The sequence below is a fragment of the Mustela putorius genome, unplaced genomic scaffold (assembly GCF_011764305.1).
Source record: "Mustela putorius furo isolate JIRA1106 unplaced genomic scaffold, ASM1176430v1.1 tig00003834_pilon_pilon_pilon, whole genome shotgun sequence".
Taxonomy (NCBI): domain Eukaryota; kingdom Metazoa; phylum Chordata; class Mammalia; order Carnivora; family Mustelidae; genus Mustela; species Mustela putorius.
In genome coordinates, this window is record NW_025421987.1 from 17,235,306 (window position 1) to 17,255,103 (window position 19,798).

At 33.0% G+C, this 19,798-nt stretch overlaps 1 protein-coding gene across 3 annotated transcripts in view; it reads left to right on the forward strand.

Moving 5' to 3' along the window:
• CADM2 (cell adhesion molecule 2) overlaps window positions 1-19,798 on the forward strand; it is a 1,089,711-nt gene that overhangs the window by 979,662 nt on the left and 90,251 nt on the right. For all 3 annotated transcript variants that reach the window (XM_004775049.3, XM_004775051.3, XM_004775050.3), the window contains one exon: window positions 13,238-13,416. In XM_004775049.3, the coding sequence (XP_004775106.1) occupies window positions 13,238-13,416 (179 nt within the window). The remainder of the gene's footprint in view (window positions 1-13,237; window positions 13,417-19,798) is intronic.

Here is a 19,798-nt window from a genome sequence, read left to right on the forward strand (position 1 = left end):
AGCATGGGTGACATACAACATTATGTTATTCTCAGGTATACAACATAATGATTGGGCATTTATATACATTATGAAATGCTCAACACAAAAAGTGTACTTACCATCCAACACCATACAAAGTTGTAATATTATTTATTGTACTTCCCATACCATTTATATTCCATAACTATTTTATTTATAACTGGAAATGTGTATTGCTTAATCCCCTTCACCTATGTTGCTTGAGGAATATAAACCTTTAGAGGAATTTCCCTACACCTTTCCCCTCTGAAAACCAGTTTTCCCAGTCCCATTTATTAAAAGACTATTTTTCCCCCATTGGGTATTCTTGCATCTTCTGTCATAGGTTAACTGGCCAGGTAAACTTGGTTTCTTTCTGGGATCCTTTTCTGTTCCATTTATCTATGCGTCTGTTTTTGTGCCAGTACTGTACTGTGTTTTATTATATTTCTGTAGGGTAGTTTCAAATCTGAGAATGTGATATTTCCAGTCTTGTACTTCTTTCTCAAGATTGCTTTGGACAATTGGGAGTTTGTTTTTGTTGTTGTTGTTGTTGTTCCATACAAATTTTAGGATTATTTGTTCTAGTTCTGTGAAAAATGCTATTAGTATTTTGATTATGATTATATTGAATCTATTGATTGCTCTGAGTTAATATGGACATTTTAACAGTATTAGTTCTTTCAAGCCACGAGCACGGACTATCCTTCCACTTGTATCATCTTCAATTTCTTTTAACAGTGTCTTAAGGTTTTCTGAGTATAGGTCTTTTACCTTTTTTTTTTTTTAAAGATTTTATTTATTTATTTGACAGACAGAGATCACAAGTAGGCAGAGAGGCAGGCAGAGAGGGAGAGAGAGGAGGAAGCAGGCTCCCTGCTGAGCAGAGAGGCCGATGTGGGGCTGGATCCCAGGACCCTGGGATCATGACCTGAGCCGAAGGCAGAGGCTTTACCCACTGAGCCACACAGGCGCCCCAGGTCTTTTACCTTTTTAGTGAAATTTGTGCTTAGGTTTTTTTGGGGTTTTTTGGATACAATTATAAATGGAATTGTTTTCTTAATTCATATTTCCATTAGTTCATTATTGGTGTATATAAATGCCAGGTTTATGTAAAATAATTGTGTATCCTGCAATTTTATTGAATTCATTTATTAGTTCTAATAGTTTTTGGTAGAGTCTTTAGGGTTTTCAATATGTAGTATCATGTCATCTGCAATAGTTAAACTAAGAAAATCTTATTCCTCTGAAATCCATATACTTAAAGACATTTTCTTGCATTACACAGATCTTTACAATGCAGAGTGTATATAGATTCACTTTTTCAGATATAACCTCAATTATACAGAAGCCCCCTAAACTTCAGAGTCTGAAAAAATTTAAATGGCAAACAAAGCCCTCAACTGTAGAAAATATGAACATTTATAATGGTCTCAACTACAATAGGAAGAATCTGCCACTAATTACCAATGACTTTACAGTCCAACTCTTGCAAATTTAGAGTACCAGAAATATTTGGGATACTTACAGAAAAGAAAAAAGGAAGAGAGAATCAAAATAAAAAATAGGATAAAAGAACAGCAGTCATTATGACTTGTTACAAGCTAATGTTTCTGAAATGGCATGATGAACTTCATCACTAGCACTCAAGATTACATGGATGAACACTGTGAAGTTCTTGTCTCAGGAAGTTGAAGAATGAATCTTGTGGACCAAAGAGAATGAGCAAAGTGATAGAATTTTATTAAGCAAGAATACAGATGGGTATTAAGGAGGGCTCGGATTGCATAGAGCACTGGGTGTTATATACAAACAATGAATCATGGAACACTACATCAAAAGCTAATGTACTACACGGTGATTAATATAACATAATAAGGAAAAAAAAAAGAATACAGAAAAAACTCTCAGATGTGAGAGCAGTTCCAACATGGTTGCCAATGAAGGCTTTTAATCTCTCGCCTTTTATTAGTTAGGACTTTACCAGGAAACTTGCTGGCGGTGAGTTCAGTGCTCTGTAATTAGACATGAGAGATACATTGTGTGTGAGTCTTTATTTCTTGTGACATCTATGATCTTCTGATATGTAGATATGTAGGTCTGGTTAATCTTTATAGTTAATTTCTCCTTTGAGGCCTGATCATTGTGTGTGTGTGTGTGTGTAGATATTCTGTATTTTCTGTGGTCACAGCATATATTTTTTTTGCTTTTAAAAGATTTTATTTATTTATTTGACAGAGAGAGAGAGAGCACAAGCAGGGCGAGCAGCAGAGGTAGAGGGAGAAGCACGCTCCCTGATTAGCAAGAAGCCGGATATGGAGCTCAATCCCAGGATCCTGGGATCATGACCTGAGCACAAGGCAGAAGTTTAACAAACTAAGCCACACAGCACCCTCACACTGTAATTATTAGAGAAATATTTTAGCCCTAGCAGTTGGGACAGGGGTTCTGATTTTTTTCTTCCTTATCTTTTTTTTTTTTTTTTTTCTGTCTATATACCTGAAATAACCTCAGAGCCTAGTTGGGGCCCCTATTCCTTCCCTATCTAAGGTCTCATCTTTTCCATATTCAAAGTGCCCATATAAAAGCAAGATTAAAAATATAATATCTTTGTAACACAGGACAAAGAGACCTATAGGGCATAGGAACTCTCACTATGGGTCAGTGTTTTTCAAATTGCTGGCTGTGGTTGATTAATGAGTTATAAAATCAATTAGCAGATTCCTTTTAAGAGCCAAAAATAAAATAGAAAATATTAGAATTGGGATGGAAAATGTAGAGAAATATAGAAGAAAAAGTAAAGACAATGTCACAGTGCCTTACAAAGAGCAAGGTTTCATTTCCTGTATGGGTTTGTGCATTATGTAAGGTTACAAAATGTGATTTTCTATAGATCACACCTCAAAAGGTTTGAAAATCATTGCATTAACACCAGCTGTGGTGAAGCTGAAGTCTTAATCACTTCAGTCCCTCTAAAACCATCAGTATACAAAAATACATGTTCAGACTGAAGAGGTCTGAGCTCCAAAAAAATAATCAAAAGCCACTAAGAATGTTATTTTAAATAATCCAGATAAGTTTGAGCTTTTGAGAAGGGTTTCATTCAAATGATCAAAATATACTTTCACATTTTTATGTCTTAAATTTCAATTATCTTCAGCATTGACTTATATGGGGCATTTAATTCCCCAGCTACGAGATAAATGATGTGCATTTTACTTTTACTTTTCTAAGACCATTTGTTTTAATACCAGAAAAGAAGCAAGTCATGGAACAGAAGCAGTTCTATAGTAGTAACATAGTGTTTAATATAAATATTCATAAATAATAGATTTTATAAATTAGCATTATTTTATAGTAGTATAAGTAATGGATTATAAAGTAACTCATACATGGGATATAGGACCACATCATTGCAATGTCCCCTTGAACTTAATGGTTTTCAGGCATCCGATTGATTAAGATGCTTGTAGGTACAATTTATATGGCATCAGAGTGTCCTTATAATGTACATAGATTGATACAGTGGCAGATTCTGAAAAATTTATACTCAGAAATTCTTGATTTAAAGAAAAGTGAAAATGTTCCAAAGTCTAGCTTAGTCAAAGGAAGTTTTCAGAAGTGACTAAGTTTCAAATAAGTTGAAAATATTTTCTTGAGCAAAATTGTTTTTAAATATATCATAGAGATTTTAAGCTTAATGTATATAGACAGAGGAACTTATTACTGCTTAGGTTACTTAAGATGTCTTGATCTTTTAACCAGGAATTAATATTTTTTATTTACCAAAGAAAAGAAAAGCTAAATATAGATAAGGCATGGATAATTGTTTTGCTTTTGCACAAAGCCCTTGAGAGATTATCTCAAGCATTTGTCACAATTTTGAATATTTTTCCTTCAGTGCTAAAATCTGTCACTCCTTCAGGATCATAACAATCCTATCTTTTCTAGGGATAATCTTTTATTTGTTGTCCCATAAATTGGCTGGAATTATACAGTTTGTAGTATGACTACATTGTTTCTCAAAAGTGTTAAAATAATCATCAACGAACACTATCTTTTCAGTAAAAAGTGGTCCAGGATTTCACAGGCACTCTCAAAAAGGCCATTATTTTCAAAGCTTCTAATGAGCACTTACCTCTTGCGTACTGGTTATTTTCTGTTTCAACTACAAGCTTCTAAACTTGGAGGCAAGAAGTGCCTTAAAAAAACAGAATCAAGTAGCATATGCTCAGATTAATCAGGATAGACATCCTTTTCTTATTTGCTATTGAGGTTTTAAATGAATGATGAACTTAACATTGATGTTATTGTCCCTTCTAAATCTAATCTTTAATGTAATGAGACTTCTACTTGACACCACACTAGTGTAGTAGTGATTTCAGGAGTTTATATGAGTGAGTAGGTAAATTCAAAATCAGAGTGTCAACTTACAATTTAATGGAATAAGTAGGCTTGAATTTTCCACTTCAAACTGACTTAATTTATTACCACCTTAACATCTTTGACCCTTTCAGACAGAAGTACTTACGGTGATATTTGAGTTTGGGGCTTTCGCCGTCAAGCCTTTAAATACGAATCATTGAGATTCTCAAACTACACGTAGTTTTTTACACGAAAAAAACAAAAAAAAACAAAAACTGTGCAGGTATGGGAAATATCATACCTACACTGAGCAAAAGCTAACCTCTAAAAATTGCTATGATAAAACACATGATTGAAGAGCATGTCCTGAAACCACTAAACACAAAAGGGCATGGGGACTAGTGAGAAAAAGAGGCTAAGGAACCATTCTGCTCTTTTTCTTTCTCATACAAAATGCACAGACATACTTATTAGATGAGTCAGGATGAATAACTGCAACAGGCTAGAAATACATGGAGAAATTATGTATTTAAAAGAGAAATTATTTAATAATTAAATAAAAAGTCTTGTTAAAGAGAAAACTAAAGGTAGAGGGGAATTGAACAATAAAAGTAAGTGGTGGCTTTATTAGTTGGGATTTTGATGCATACTAGAACAGTGTACTGAGAGGATGGGAGGTTATGATTGAAAAAAAATTGAAATTTTTTCAGTTTTATAATAGTGAGGTAATGATGACGACCAAGTTTGGTATGTGATCATGACTGAGGGAGGACCAACAAAATAATTACCAAATATGAGGGAATCAGGGAACTGAGAGGTCAAGATATTGGATGGGTTAGAAATGTAAATGTTTAAGTCAATGCATTTTTGAAGAAATTCTTTCTTGTTCATATCACATTATTCTCTTTTGCATTCTCTCAGACCTCTTGGGCTTCATTCTCTCTCTTTTCTTATCCCTTAAATGAAAATATTCCACAATATCTAGTAATCCATCCTTTTGTGTTCCTTTTGGAGCTTGGGCATTTGCTTGACTCCAGAATCTCTCTAAAAGAGTCCAGTTCTGTCCTCAGGCCTGACTTCGGATTTCTTATTTCCTTATTGCCGAATAAAGATATATTTCTTGATCTTCTCCTAGCTCTTGAACTTAGCGCGCTCCAAAGTAAAATCATCCACTTTCCTTATCTGCTATATCCCAATTTTTTAAATTTTTGTTTTTACATTTTGTTTGTTTATTTGGTTGGCTGGTTGGTGGTATGTTGGCTTCACATTGTTATTTTTTCTTATTTAAGACTGTACCCCTGGGGAGGGCGCCTGGGTGGCTCAGTGGGTTAAGCCGCTGCCTTCGGCTCAGGTCATGATCCCAGGGGCCTGGGATCGAGTCCCGCATTGGGCTCTCTGCTCAGCAGGGAGCCTGCTTCTCCTCATCTCTCTCTCTGTCTGTCTCTCTGCCTATTTGTGATCTCTCTCTCTGTCAAATAAATAAATAAAATCTTAAAAAAAAAAAAGACTGTACCCCTGGGGATAAAAATATATGTTTATAAAAAATAAAAAATTTAAAATAAAAGACTGAGATTTTTTCTATTATATAAACTGGATGGCATAATGAGAACGGCCCCTCTCTCTCTCTTCATGAACACCATACATTTTCTGGCTCCAAAAATTGTATTGGCTTTCCCAAGTGCTATTCTATTAACTTCTTTTTTTCTCCACTTTCTTGTATTACTCCAACTTTATGTAAGACCTGGCTTTCTCTCTTAAGAACTCTATAGATGATCTCTTTATTGAAACTTCTTTTTTCAGATATTTCACATTGCTATACTTAAAAGATATTGTGAACAGTAATACTCACTTCTTAAAAGACTTAGCAAAGTATATTTGTTTTTCCTAACTGTCCAGATGTTTTAACCTGGAACCCAAGGCCAGGTTTGAGTTCCAGGCTAAAAAATGTACTTTTTTTTTTTTTTTTGCTTTTTTCCTCATGTTTGTAACCCAAAACTTTCCATTTCTTTGCTTTTGTTCATGGTTGTCTTTATGACCAGAATGTTCTCCACCACATTTTATTCTCTTTTCCATATAAATGACATCATCAGTCTTTTGTTCTAACATTAAAATAATACTTTTCATCTTCACTTCTTTCTTATAAGCTGTCTTGGACTAAGTTCCTTATCAGCATATCTGGTCCTGTTAGAACTTATTTCCTGACTTTTGATTTTATTTTTCCCAACTCAGTTATCCTACCACAAGTCATTAACTTTGCCCTTTCATAATTTGTTGTCTTAGTTAATCATGATATCACCTATTATTGACACTGTTCTCTTTTCTTGGTCCTCGCTGTATTTAAATTCATCTTTTCAATAATATGGCTTCGTGAGGGTAAGCATCCTAGCTAGGGTCCTAACTTCTCTTGAGTTGGCTTTGTCCATTTCTACCACTCAAAATCTTGCCATAATTAAAGATATCAATCAAGAGCTATAGCTTTCATAAAGCCTGCTCTAATGTCCCTAATATAAGTATGGTGAATTTTTATGTTTTATAACTCAATTCTGCCACTTACCATGTCCTGCAAGTGTTACAGTTGATGACATATATTTTATATAAACTACAAAAATATAATATCACAGAGAGAAGATGTTTATTTTCCTCATATCCCTCATAATTTCTGGTTCAAAAACATATACACATTTGTTTATTGATAGTCGTTAGATAGTAATTGTGTAAACTTGTGAAGTACCTAGTCAAGAGTACATAGACATACTTAAACAAGAACAAAAATCTTCATTGAGCTTTCAACTCTCTTAAGATTACAAGTGTAAGAATAGAACATTTTCTGCTAATTAAACTCATTGAAACTCATTGAGGACTACTATAAATATTTCTCAAGTTTTGTTTTCCTTTGAGCAGAACTGTATCTATAACAACAGACACATAACTGTTTAATTGATCATGTTTTAAAATGAACATGGAGGCTTAAGTGGGTAGAAGAAGAATAAATGAAACAAGATGGGATTGGGAGGGAGACAAACCATAAGTGACTCTTAATCTCACAAAACAAACTGAGGGTTGCCGGGTGGAGGGGGTTTGGGAGAAGGGGGTGGGATTATGGACATTGGGGAGGGTATGTGATTTGGTGTGTGCTGTGAAGTGTGTAAACCTGGTGATTCACAGACCTGTACCCCTGGGGATAAAAATATATGTTTATAAAAAATAAAAAATTAAAAAAAGAAAAAAAAAAAAAAAAAAGAAAAGCAAACATTTGAAAAACTCAAAAAAAAAAAAAATGAACTTCAGCGGTAATAAGGAAAATATTCAAAGTTAATTTGGATAATAGTAAAAGTTACTTGATGTTTTAAAAATTGCTTCCATATAAGCATGAAATCCATATTGCAAATAAAAGGAAAGAAAATTTTATCACAATTAAGTTGTACAAGTCAGATTTGAGGAAAAAGCTCAGCTTGATGAATTCTCCAAGGTCCTAGATCAACATTTTATAATAATTAAGAATTTGATTAGAAATATGTGTAGACTATTATTTACACAATTATTTTCAGAAACTTCTCATTTGATCCTCAATAGCAAAATAACCTTTTGCGTACTTTTATATTTAAAGTGGTCAATGTAATAAGTATCTCCACACGTAATCTCTTTGTATTTTCCTGTGTAGCAGCCACATCACTTTCTTCCCACAGAGACTCCTTACAAAATTATATTTTAAGTTGGTTGCATTAGTTTAAGAAGGGCTACACCTTGAACATGCTTTGTATTTATATTTGAGATTTTAAGGAAAGAAGTGAACAATACCAGCTTCTATTTTTTGTGTTTTTTTTCTTCCTCTTCTCTTTTTTCCTTCTACCTCACTTGGTTGGCAATGTCTGGGCTGTGGCTTATGGACGCAATTTCAATCCACCCAATGAAGAATGGCTGAGGCTAGAATCCCCCAGAATTCTTCTTCCCAGAACCCAATAAACTTAAAATCTTTTAATTGAACTGAATGTCAAACTTACTTGTCAATTTGAACTTAATTTCTTTCCCTCTGCTTTTCTAAAAATGTGATTGCATGAACACAATTTTATACATAGACTCTTCAGTATAATTTCTTCAGTATAATTTTGCTTCAAGCAGAAAAATGGATCAAGATGTTTATATAGCTTCTACCACCTTCTTCCACTGTAGAGTGAAACCATCACAGGAAATCGAGAAGGATTGGACTTAAAAATCTCCCCAGTATTAAATCTTCAATCATATCTATCATATCTGAAATAAAGGTAGTAATCATCTTCATGTGCCATACACTGATAAGTGCATGAGGCATCAAGTCATTAAGTTCCTGCTTTGTCTTGAATGAAAGAAATATAAGACATTTGCAACTTTCTTTCTCTTTTCTTTGAGCCAGAACAAGGTGTTTACTTGAATGCTACTACAGCAACTTATTATTTTTCTTTCATTTAGAAAAAGTGAGTTTCATTTTTATAAAACTAATCTTAATGTTAGAGCCCAACATGTACTGTGCTTGTGAAGAAAAAGGCACTGTAGATCTCCAAGGGTATATAGCCATTTGGGAAAAGGAAGATACTGGAGGTTGCTTCCATTCCACAGTTTGGAAGATCTTTTACTCGTGTTTACTTCTGCAAGGACACCAGACCTCTTTTTTAGGAGATCTGCATTATGACGCTTATTTTTCTGCAACTGAACTGCTTATTCTTTATTCTTCTTCTCGCATGAGTCTAAAGAGAATGAGATATAAGAAGACAAAGCAAGATTCCATTGGCATCAATATCTAGGGAGTAAGGATCCCATATACAGTTGGAAGAATTAGAGGGACTGTTCTTATGGTATAACTTTTCAGAATAAGTGCCCCAAAGACCAAAGAGTTTCAGTGGAAATGAGAAATCAGGTTTGTATCCAGCTCAAGATATTAAATAGCCTGCTAACCCAAGGGAGTTGTGGCAATTCCTTCTAACACTAATTTATAAATAAGGAATTTTTAAAGATATCAGAGAATTTCTCATTAGATACAGAGAAAACAAAATATGAGGTTAATAAAAATTTTTCTAAAAATCTGTTATGGTAAAACAATTCCACCAAGACCTTAGAATATAAGAGAATAAATATATGCACATATTTGGTTTCTTCTTTCACATTTTTTTTATTTTATTTGTTGTTGTTGTTTTCCATTATCCTATGAAAAAATAGCTGCAAAATGTCATTAGGTGCATAAGAAAAAAAAAAAAGGTTTTTTAGCCCTATAGATTTGGTAGACAGAAACATAAATCAAATGTTATCTCATACGGAAGATTTCCAAATTCTAATTATCTGGGCTTTTAAAGGGGAAACTGGATTGACCATATTAATGTTCTCACTATGGAGTTATATAGCATTCTCTCATGCCTGATGCTGTGTCAATGTCCTGTTACTCCTGGTATCTAGCTCCTACTCTTTTTCAGCCTTATCACATAGAAACTATAGACTGGAACCACTTTTTAAATGATCTTCTTTGGTTGTCTGAACAGCAGGGAAGATTGTTATTCATTTGCAGCAAGAAACTCAATCATTTCTGGGTTCCAATTAGAGAAAGCCTAGGGGCCTTTTTTATTAAGATGAAACACAAATTGTATCAAGACTTGCTAAACCACTTAATATTTTTATGGTGATATTAAGAAGTTTGAACACTTTAAGTACTAATTGGAATATGTGTAGGGTATTTTTAATCGATGTATAAACTCTAACCTCCATTTCATTAAAATTGCGTCTTATGGCGCTAATTTTTTTTGCCACCTTGAAGATTTACCATACAGAGTAGGATCAAGGATCCTGTAATATTCAGTGTCAGTAGTGGCTTACACTTCTATAATCTCCTCTGAACCATTTCTGCAGATATTTTTTCATTATTTCCTAGTAAAGAGAATTATGTTTCAGAAAACATTCTTTTTAAATACAGGCTGGTAGCTTAAATAATTTATCTAGATCTTGAACTTCATTTCTGTGTATACAACTCAAAAATACATATCTAAATTTACTTAGATGATTACAGGGCCATATACTTAAAGATGTGACTGAAATCTTATGAACACAAGCAGAGAAAAGTTATGGCAGTTTGGATTTGGGGGGTATAATTTTGAGTGTATGAAAATGTATAGAGAGATATCCAGTTATATATCTGTGTATGTTTAAAAATTTTTACTTATACATTAAGAAAGTATTGCCTCTTAATGAAATGCATCTGTTGCGTAGTATCTTAAGGATGAATCTTTTAAAATTCAAGTTATCCTTAATATAACTGTTATTTTAATATTGGCCGTATGTGGCTTTGTAGAAAGGGCACACCGTCTAATATTTCAGTTATATGCAGTAAGTCATAGTTTTGTCTCTTCAAAGGATATTAAGGATGTACAGGGTTCAAGATTATCTAGGCTCTCAGTTTTAACATAAGAATTAGTAAATTCAAAGAGCAGCTAGCTAATGTGGGGTGCATGATGCAAGTTGAGAAATATTAATGGTTTATATTTTATTAAATATACTATGAGAGTGAGTTGTCTATGTAATTGGATGATATAAATTATTTTATTTTCCAATAGTTTAGGATAACTAATTTCTTTGTTTCTTTTTTTCCACATAAAATGCCCTTTCAGAATTTTCATGGATACAGTCCTGGTTGTCTTCTCTTTGTATCCTCCCAAATGTCTCACTACTTAAACTAAATGATTCTTTCATCACATTGCTGATCTGCTTATTTTGATACTATTTCCTGTATTTTTTATTATTTAGTTCACAGCTTTTGCCACTTCAGAATTTTTTCAGAAAAACATATTCTCTGAATTAGAAAAAGATGCCATAGTTCATTAATCAAGATATATGTTCTCATTGTCTTTACAATAACAAAATGGAAGTGAAATGTTTCCCCCAAAAATCAACAAATAATTAAACCTATTTCAAAAATAATTTCTAACATGATAAAATCATGTTAAAATAGAAATTTTGACATAAAAAATTGGAAAATATTTATCATGTTAGTAAGCAAGAGGTAGTGGACAAAGCATTAACTAGAGTCAGACCAATGTTTGGATACATCTCTGATCATCAACATTCTTACATGCATTAAATTTTTAAAAATGATATCGGAAGTATCCTCGTGAGAAATATAGAAGATATTAGTAACACATCTAGAATAATTAACATATCAACCCATGGCAGTAGGTATTATTAACTATTCCTAAAATTTATAATTACAAAAGTATGTAAAATATTGGAAGACAGATGTCCATGGTTCATTTATCCTTTCTTCCCTGCAAACAGGTTTTGTGATGAGAATTCTTTGCAAGAATTTAATTAAAAGAGAACTACCAATTTCCATAAGTTTATAAAACTTTTCTTTAGGTTCCATTTATAAGTATGATCATACTTAATATGTCTTTCTCTGTCTCATTATTTCACTTAGCCTAATGCCCTCAAGTTCCACCCATGTTGTCTCATATAACAGGTTTTCCTTTTTTCAATGGCTGAATAATATTGCATTATACTTAGAATATATTTTCTTTATCTTTTCATCCATTGATGGACATGGGTTCTTTGCATGTGTTGGCTTTTATAAACAATGCTGCAGTGAACATGGGATGTAGATATCTTTTCGAAATAGTGATTTTGTTTCCTTTGGATATTTACCCAAAAATGGAATTACTGGATCAAGCGGTAGTTGTATTTTTAATATTCTGAGAAAACTTCATACTATTTTCCAAAATGGCTACACCAATTTATATTTCCACCCACAGTGTGGAAGTATACCCTTTTCTCCATGTCTTCCCTAACACTTGTTATTTCTAGACTTTTAATGATAAGCATTCTAACAGATATGAGCTAATATTGCATTATGGTTTTGATTTGCATTTACTCAATGATGCGTGATGTTGAACATTTTTTTCTATAATTGTTAGCTGCTTGAATGTCTTCTTTGGAAGAATATTTATTCAATTCATCTCTAATTTTTTTAGTTGGATCATTTTTTTGCTACTCAGTTGTACAAGCACTTTATTATTTTTTTTTTCCTGTTTAATTGCTCTAAGAACTCCCCATGTAATGTCAAGTGAAAGTGTCTAGAAACAGGGGATAGAGTAGTGGGAGAAGTGGGTGAATGTAGTACAGATTTCCAGTTATAAAATAAATAATTTCTGGGGATGTAATGCACAGCATGCTGACTATAATTAACAATGTTGTATTGTTTATTTGAATGTTGCTAAGAAAGTAGATCTTTAAAGTTTCATCACAAGAGAAAATATAACTATGTGAGGTGATCGATGTTAACTAAAGCAATTATGATAATTACTTTGCAATATATACATTTATCAAAGCATTCCATTTTACACCACAGTGTTAGTTGTCAATTGTATTGCTACAACAAGGAGACTAAAAGAGGGACCTTCAAGGAAAAACCTGTATGGGGTAAGAAAAGCAGGAAAGGTGAAGGGAAATAGCTTCTGATGGTTTCAAGCAAAACTGTCACAGTGGTAGTAGCCTCAAGTGTAAAGGTATAGTTCCAAGTACTTCTGGAAAAGGCTGCTCCAACGCCCCAAAGCCATCCTCCAGAAGTAGCAGGTATGAGAATTCACATCAGGATTGAGGCCACAGGATTGCTCTAATGACTCAGTAAATTAGTTCGTTAAAACATGCCTGTTTAGTTTAACAGAGTAGAATTAAATTGTATTTGCCATATCTCCATATCTCCTGAGTGGGAGCATGGTGGTCGTTTGGTACCTTATAGAAGTTCGCATATGGATGTGCACAAAATGATTGTTAAATATTTGTAAATTGCTTGATTTATATACTTCACATAATATGAAAAATGTCTCATTTTCATATCTATGTGCATATTTAAATCCAATAGGCCAGAACCTGTTTTGTGGACAAAGGACGGTGGAGAATTGCCAGATCCTGACCGAATGGTTGTGAGTGGTAGGGAGTTAAACATTCTTTTCCTGAACAAAACGGATAATGGTACATATCGATGTGAAGCCACGAACACCATCGGCCAAAGCAGTGCAGAGTATGTTCTCATTGTACACGGTGAGTACTTTTTTGATATCCGTATATATGAAAGAAATGAATGACCTGAAAAACTTTAAATTTATCACAGTCTTTAGAATAATAAACACGATTTTAAATGGGTTTTCTTTTTCTTTCAGAAAGACTTATCATAAAAGATTCACAATATGTTCCAAGTCAAACTAATAAATTTACTACATACGCTAAAAATAAAAAGTATTTTTGTAAAAGGTTTTCTTTATTGCAATTATATAAGTTTTGGTCGTGACTAGTAAATAATAATGGTTTTCTTTGAATTTTGCAAATAAACACTTTTAGTTATAAATCATAATCATGAAAGCTATATTTAAGTTAGTTTTGGTTGTAAATCGTAAAAATATACTTTATTATCACTATAGCTGGTTTCACAAGGAATGATAGCACATTGAGACGCAGCAATGACAGAGGTGTACAATATATAATTGCATTAATTTCTTATGAACAATGATTTGAAACAGTCACAGACATTTTTTCTTCACTGCACTAATCTCAAGGTATGAGTAAATATAACAAAATGGCAAAAAGAAATAACAGTACCTAAGACTGAGACAATCCCTGTTTTTCCAAACCTCCAAAAGCCACAATTGTTGCTCATGCTACAGCTTTAATATATTGTTAGATAGAGATGAACTTTTATGAGATCAATAAATAATGTAATAAAAATTAGTCAAGTTTCTTTATTGCAAGACTTCTCAGAATTTATTAACTTGCCAGGTTACATTTTGAATTTCCAAGAGAAAGAAACATCAGAGAATGTAAGATTTTCCTCATATTTCACTATGAAAATCTTTTCTAAGACTAGTATTGTGCTAATACAATATAACAGTATACCAGTATACCAAATGAACATCAGAGAATGTAAGATTTTCCTCATATTTCACTATGAAAATCTTTTCTAAGACTAGTATTGTGCTAATACAATATAACAGTATAACAGTATACCAAATGAACACTGTATAAAACATGATACAGTAATAAAGCCAGTGTATCTTAAAAATATAAATAGAGGATATTTATTTGAGATCTTTCCCATGAATCTAATTAAACCCTACTAAATGATGAAATTTGAGTGATGAAAATGAGACATTTTTCATATTATGTGAAGTATATAAATCAAGCAATTTACAAATATTTAACAATCATTTTGTGCACATCCAAATTTGAGTGGCATTTCGATCTATAATGAATGCTGTATGCATTTCGGAATGGAGTGATAAGTGATCATTTGTGAGAACTTTACCCTTTTATCTTTTACACCAATTATATATATAGCATGAATTATTTCTGTACCTTTCTAAAACAGAATTTGGTATGGGGGGTAGAGTCTAATTCTTTGTAAAGATTTTATTTTAGGGAAAAATTAATACCATTTATGTTTTTTCCCCAGGTATTTATTTTGTTGTGGTACAGGACAAATTGGAGAAAGAGACTATATTAAATCAATATACAACTTTTGTATTCTTAAATTACTTTAGTGTATGCAGTCTTCCAATTCTTAATACCACTTTGCTGTTGAAGGCCAATGAGGACTTGTAGTACATAGACTGACCACATATAAATTCTTTGAAGATAGAGCTGAGAGATTAATTTCTAGCATCCTATGAATTGTGCAGATTACAACTTTCTGGAAAGATCAGCCTAATCCAATTAAATTCATAAATTGGAACTAAACGTGTTAAAGCCCTGTAGACACTCCCTGCCAGGCTTCCTGCCAGAGAGAGTCTAACAAGTCCTGGGCGTGTCAAGAAAATAACTTAGATCCTTGGAGCAGGATCCAGGAGTAGCTTTCAGTTCATGCTGACCTGTGTGTGTAGCTCATGCAGTCATAGAAGTGAAGTCTGATTCACTCTGCGCTTTCTGAGTGCTTCTCACTGACTGTTGTAGGGAACCTAGGGGCATTTTGTATAGCATGTCACATTGTGTCGAAAGCAATAGGACACAAAAATACCAAGAGTTAGAAGGGAAGTGATAGAAAAAAATAATACAGTTTAGATAAAACGTATGTCATCCTTTTTTTTTTTTTTTAACATAATTCAAGTGGAGCAAATGCATATGTTTTCCCAGTGTTTGCAAGCTAGCCAACAGCATGATTTCCTAAATAGCCAAGCTACCTTTAGGTATTTGGCAGTTGACATATTTCTAATAAATACTTCTCTAACCACTTTGTAAGAAGTCATTTTTGGCTTTGCTTTTTGAACTACAATTCATCAAAAGCACCCCATAGATTAATGTTATTCATGCTGCTAGATAAATGCTGTGAAGTTCAACAGTAGTTTACCTAGGATTATTGACACAAGTAATGAGAGGCTCGATGAAACAGTGAAACCATATTACTCTGTGTTTAAAAAGAGCTCCAATTGGGTTCATTACAAAATAAAGGTTTTTTCCCCTTTGCACACAGGGTATAATGTTTCATTAGTCACTGGTTGTATAAATATAAAAAGCTACTCTCCCCTGTTAATGGTTTGGCTGTTTCAAAACCCTACTAAATGATGAAATTTGAGTGGCATTTCGATCTATAATGAATGCTGTATGCATTTCGGAATGGAGTGATAAGTGATCATTTGTGAGAACTTTACCCTTTTATCTTTTACACCAAGGTTGATTTTACATTAGCTGTGATAATTTAATATAGCTCTAGCACAGAAGGGCCTTTCATGAGCTGAGACTGTGTCTTTGACTCTACCACAGTTGCCCATGTTCTATTGATTCTTAACTTGATGGAGGTCTGAGCACTTTCCTGTGAAATCATCTGCTACCTAGATGCCATCCTAATGGTTAGATTTTATTCTTTGGGTGTCAGTGGAAGTACATTATTTAAATGTTATCACGTTTAATTTTTAACAGCACTGACATTTTGTGTTGTGGACACTGGAGAGTTTTCTCCCCCCTCCTAATTACACCTTTACAAATTTCAGCTTTAGAACTACAGATGGTAATTTGAAACTGCCAGTCTAAAATTCACCATCAGTGAAAGGTCTATCAAAATTTAACATACAAATACTTGTAGGATAAAATATTATATTTATGAATGATTTGTACTTTGCAGGCTTTCATCAGAAAATAAAGTAGCATTTTTCATTAACAAGCTCAGCAGTGGAAAAATTTATGTGTTGAATTGGTAGCCTTAGTTATATATACTATTAATTTGTGTCAGAATAGTTTTTTTTTTTTTTTAATTTAAATTCAATTAGCCAACACATAGTACATCATTATTTTCAGATGTAGAGTTCGGTTATTCATCAGTTACATCTAACATCTGGTGCTTATCATATCACGTGCCCTCCTTAATGCCCATGACCCATTTACTCCATCCCTCTAGACACCTCCCTCCAGCAACCTTCAGTTTATTTCCTAGAGTTAAGAGTCTTTCATGGTTTGTCTCCCTCCCCCCCCCTTTTTTTTTGCTTCTGTATAAAGATATTGAAGTCATTCTCATATTTTTATTGCTATCATACTATTTATTTTTTTAGAAGGGCTGATTATTTCCGTGTCAATGGCATTTAAGTATACTAGTCCATTGCTGTTTTACTATTTGGAGAACTCAGATCAAGAGAAAAAAAAATCATTCATTCACCAAATAAATATTTAGCATTTAACCGCTGAATATTAAAGCACTATAGAAGCAAAGGTGAATAGAACTTAAGTTTAGAATTTAACATGGAAGATAAGCATTCAAGTAGTTATAATACCAAAATAAAAGAACTAGAGAAGAATGCACATACAATCATGTAGCTGTTTGAAGTCTTTGAGAGTGTAGTCCAAGTGTCTATAATTAAAAAAAAAAAATAGTAACACAGCACTTCTGAACTGTTCAAAGGCTAATGGTGTACATCATAAATGGAAGTAGCCATCACAGTGCCAGGTGCATACATGTGCAATAAATCAAATTATTATTATTATATTACTAGTAGCCTTAAGATACCAAAGGCAGTCTCAATCCACTCAATCTCTGATGAAAACCTTACACAAGAGTTGCATACAGCTTAGTGCCCAGAGTCTTCCCTGAATGGTACTCAGAGCATAAATTAGGTTATATCTATTAAAGAATGAGACAATTGTAAATTCTTGTCAACTAAGCAACAGAGGATATCTTAAAATTTCAATAGTATGGCAGATTCGTTACATAGAGAGTACAGGATAAAAGTTATAATTACTCTTGTTTCTCTAATACAATATCAAGTTCAGAGGGTTTAGGTTAAATATCTTCTCCTCAAACAAGACTTCCCAGATACATATCTTCCAGTATAGCAAACATGGAGGATGCCTTTTTATCACATAAGGAATAGCTGCAGAGAATTACAGATGACCTGAAGCTAATCTTATTTTGTGGATAGAAGCAACTCAAGTTCTAATATTTATTTCTCATCAACTGTTGCAAAATACATGTTCTTTTGAAAGTGTCAGAAACATACAGCACCTGGGAAATTTGGAGAAAGAATATGACAGTGAGAAACACAAATCAGATTTCTTCCAAATCTTAAATTTCTTCTTTCTCTGCACTGCCAATACCTTTTACCTGCCTTCATACTCACGCAAGAGAAATTTGTAACCACTCCTCAAAATACAAATGGAAGAGAAACAGAGAAGCTGGGACTCCTTAGTATCATCTGCAGCCTCCAAACCCTCCCTGGGATTTGGGAAGATATATAATAATACAAGTAGAAAAAAATGAATAGCGTATTTCTTTTTCCACCAGTAGTGGCACTACACATGGCAGGCCCAGATCGTGGGATAGAGTTCCAGGGAATCAGATGAGAGTTTCAGTGGAGAATCCACTCCACTCAGAACCCGACTCAAGGTTGTTTCAGACGGTTGTAACAGAATAGAGATGCCCTCTTTGAGAAAGGTTTGTATGACATTTCCCACCTCTCTTCAAACATATTCTTCCTATTAACATAATAACCCTTATATGAGATTTAAAATTATTTTGCCACTGTTCTAAAATTCCTTTACTTTATTATTTTTCTATTTGTGTGAATAACTTGTGTAACATTTCATTACATCATAATCTTAACTTACTATTCTTGTTTTAAGTAAAATTACCCACTATATTCCCTATCATATTTTTACTTTTATGTGTACATATTTTGCTTTTTGAGCAAATTTTACCTTAATGGCCACATAAAAGAAGTAAAACTCTCCATAACCAGTATTATTACAGTAGAAAGTAAAAAATAATAAAAAGCTTCTTTACATTAGTGACAGTCACTGACTTGATATCTCTAAGATATCACTTGACAGTTATGGTTTGTTTTATTTATTTGATCATGTATCTACTGCAATAATTACTGCTGAAAAACACGATAGCCTTTTTTTTATGTTTCCAGGATAATTTACCTCAGAAGTAATACACATACACTCACATTCACACACACACAATATAGGATCCATCACATTTTATTGTTAGTTAATAAGAGCCATCATTAAAATAGTATTTTAGATTTTAATAGTAAGTGGGAATATTACTGCTAGAAATCTCTGTGTGTGTTAGTCTGGTGAAAGTTATCAAGCGATTGCATATGCTTTTTCAGCTTTTAAAAGTTGATACAACTACTATTTTCATTTTCTTCTACTTTTATTGTAAATAATAAATATCAAAAGTACTCAGAGATAGGCATACACACAGATGTTGCAGATTTCCACATCAAGCAAAGTACCTAGCTTTGTTGCACATTTAGATATATATCTTTTTCACAGATTATATTTAGTCTGTGAAGATATTTTATCTTTTAATCTTCAATGCTGATTTTCCCTTTTACTTGATTTGCTTACTGTGGGAGAAATGCAAACCGAGTCATGGAGGGTGGACTTTCACCTTAGCAAACATTTCTAAATCATCTATCATATCCTTTAAATATTTCACTCGGGGATAGGATATAAATTCTGTTGCTTTAGGGTTATTAGTACCTGGTTCTAAATTTGACAAAATAATTAACGCATATACAGGTGAATGGGGTAATAATTATTAAACAGATTTGGAATATCATAAACTAATATGCAGAACTTATTTTTAAAGTTATCTTACCATAGAACTAAGCAAACACAATTATAGTACATGTATTTCTAGTCTTGCAGTATTTGTTATAGATATTCATGTCATGATTATCAGTGATTTGAAAACTGCTGAAGACACTCATCACATGAAAAAATGCACTTCAGTGCTTCCTAGTGAATACTTTAGTCTAGTCCTAGCTAGACTAAAAAGTTGGCAGTAACATTGAAATTTACTATTACATTTATGTTGCAATGAAACGTTTAGAAACAAAGGGAGACTACATGACTTTTTTTTTTTCCCCATCTTAGTTGTAGTGCTAGCCAGGTGATGCAGATCACTGTGTAACCAAAAGAGTGAATTTTTGAG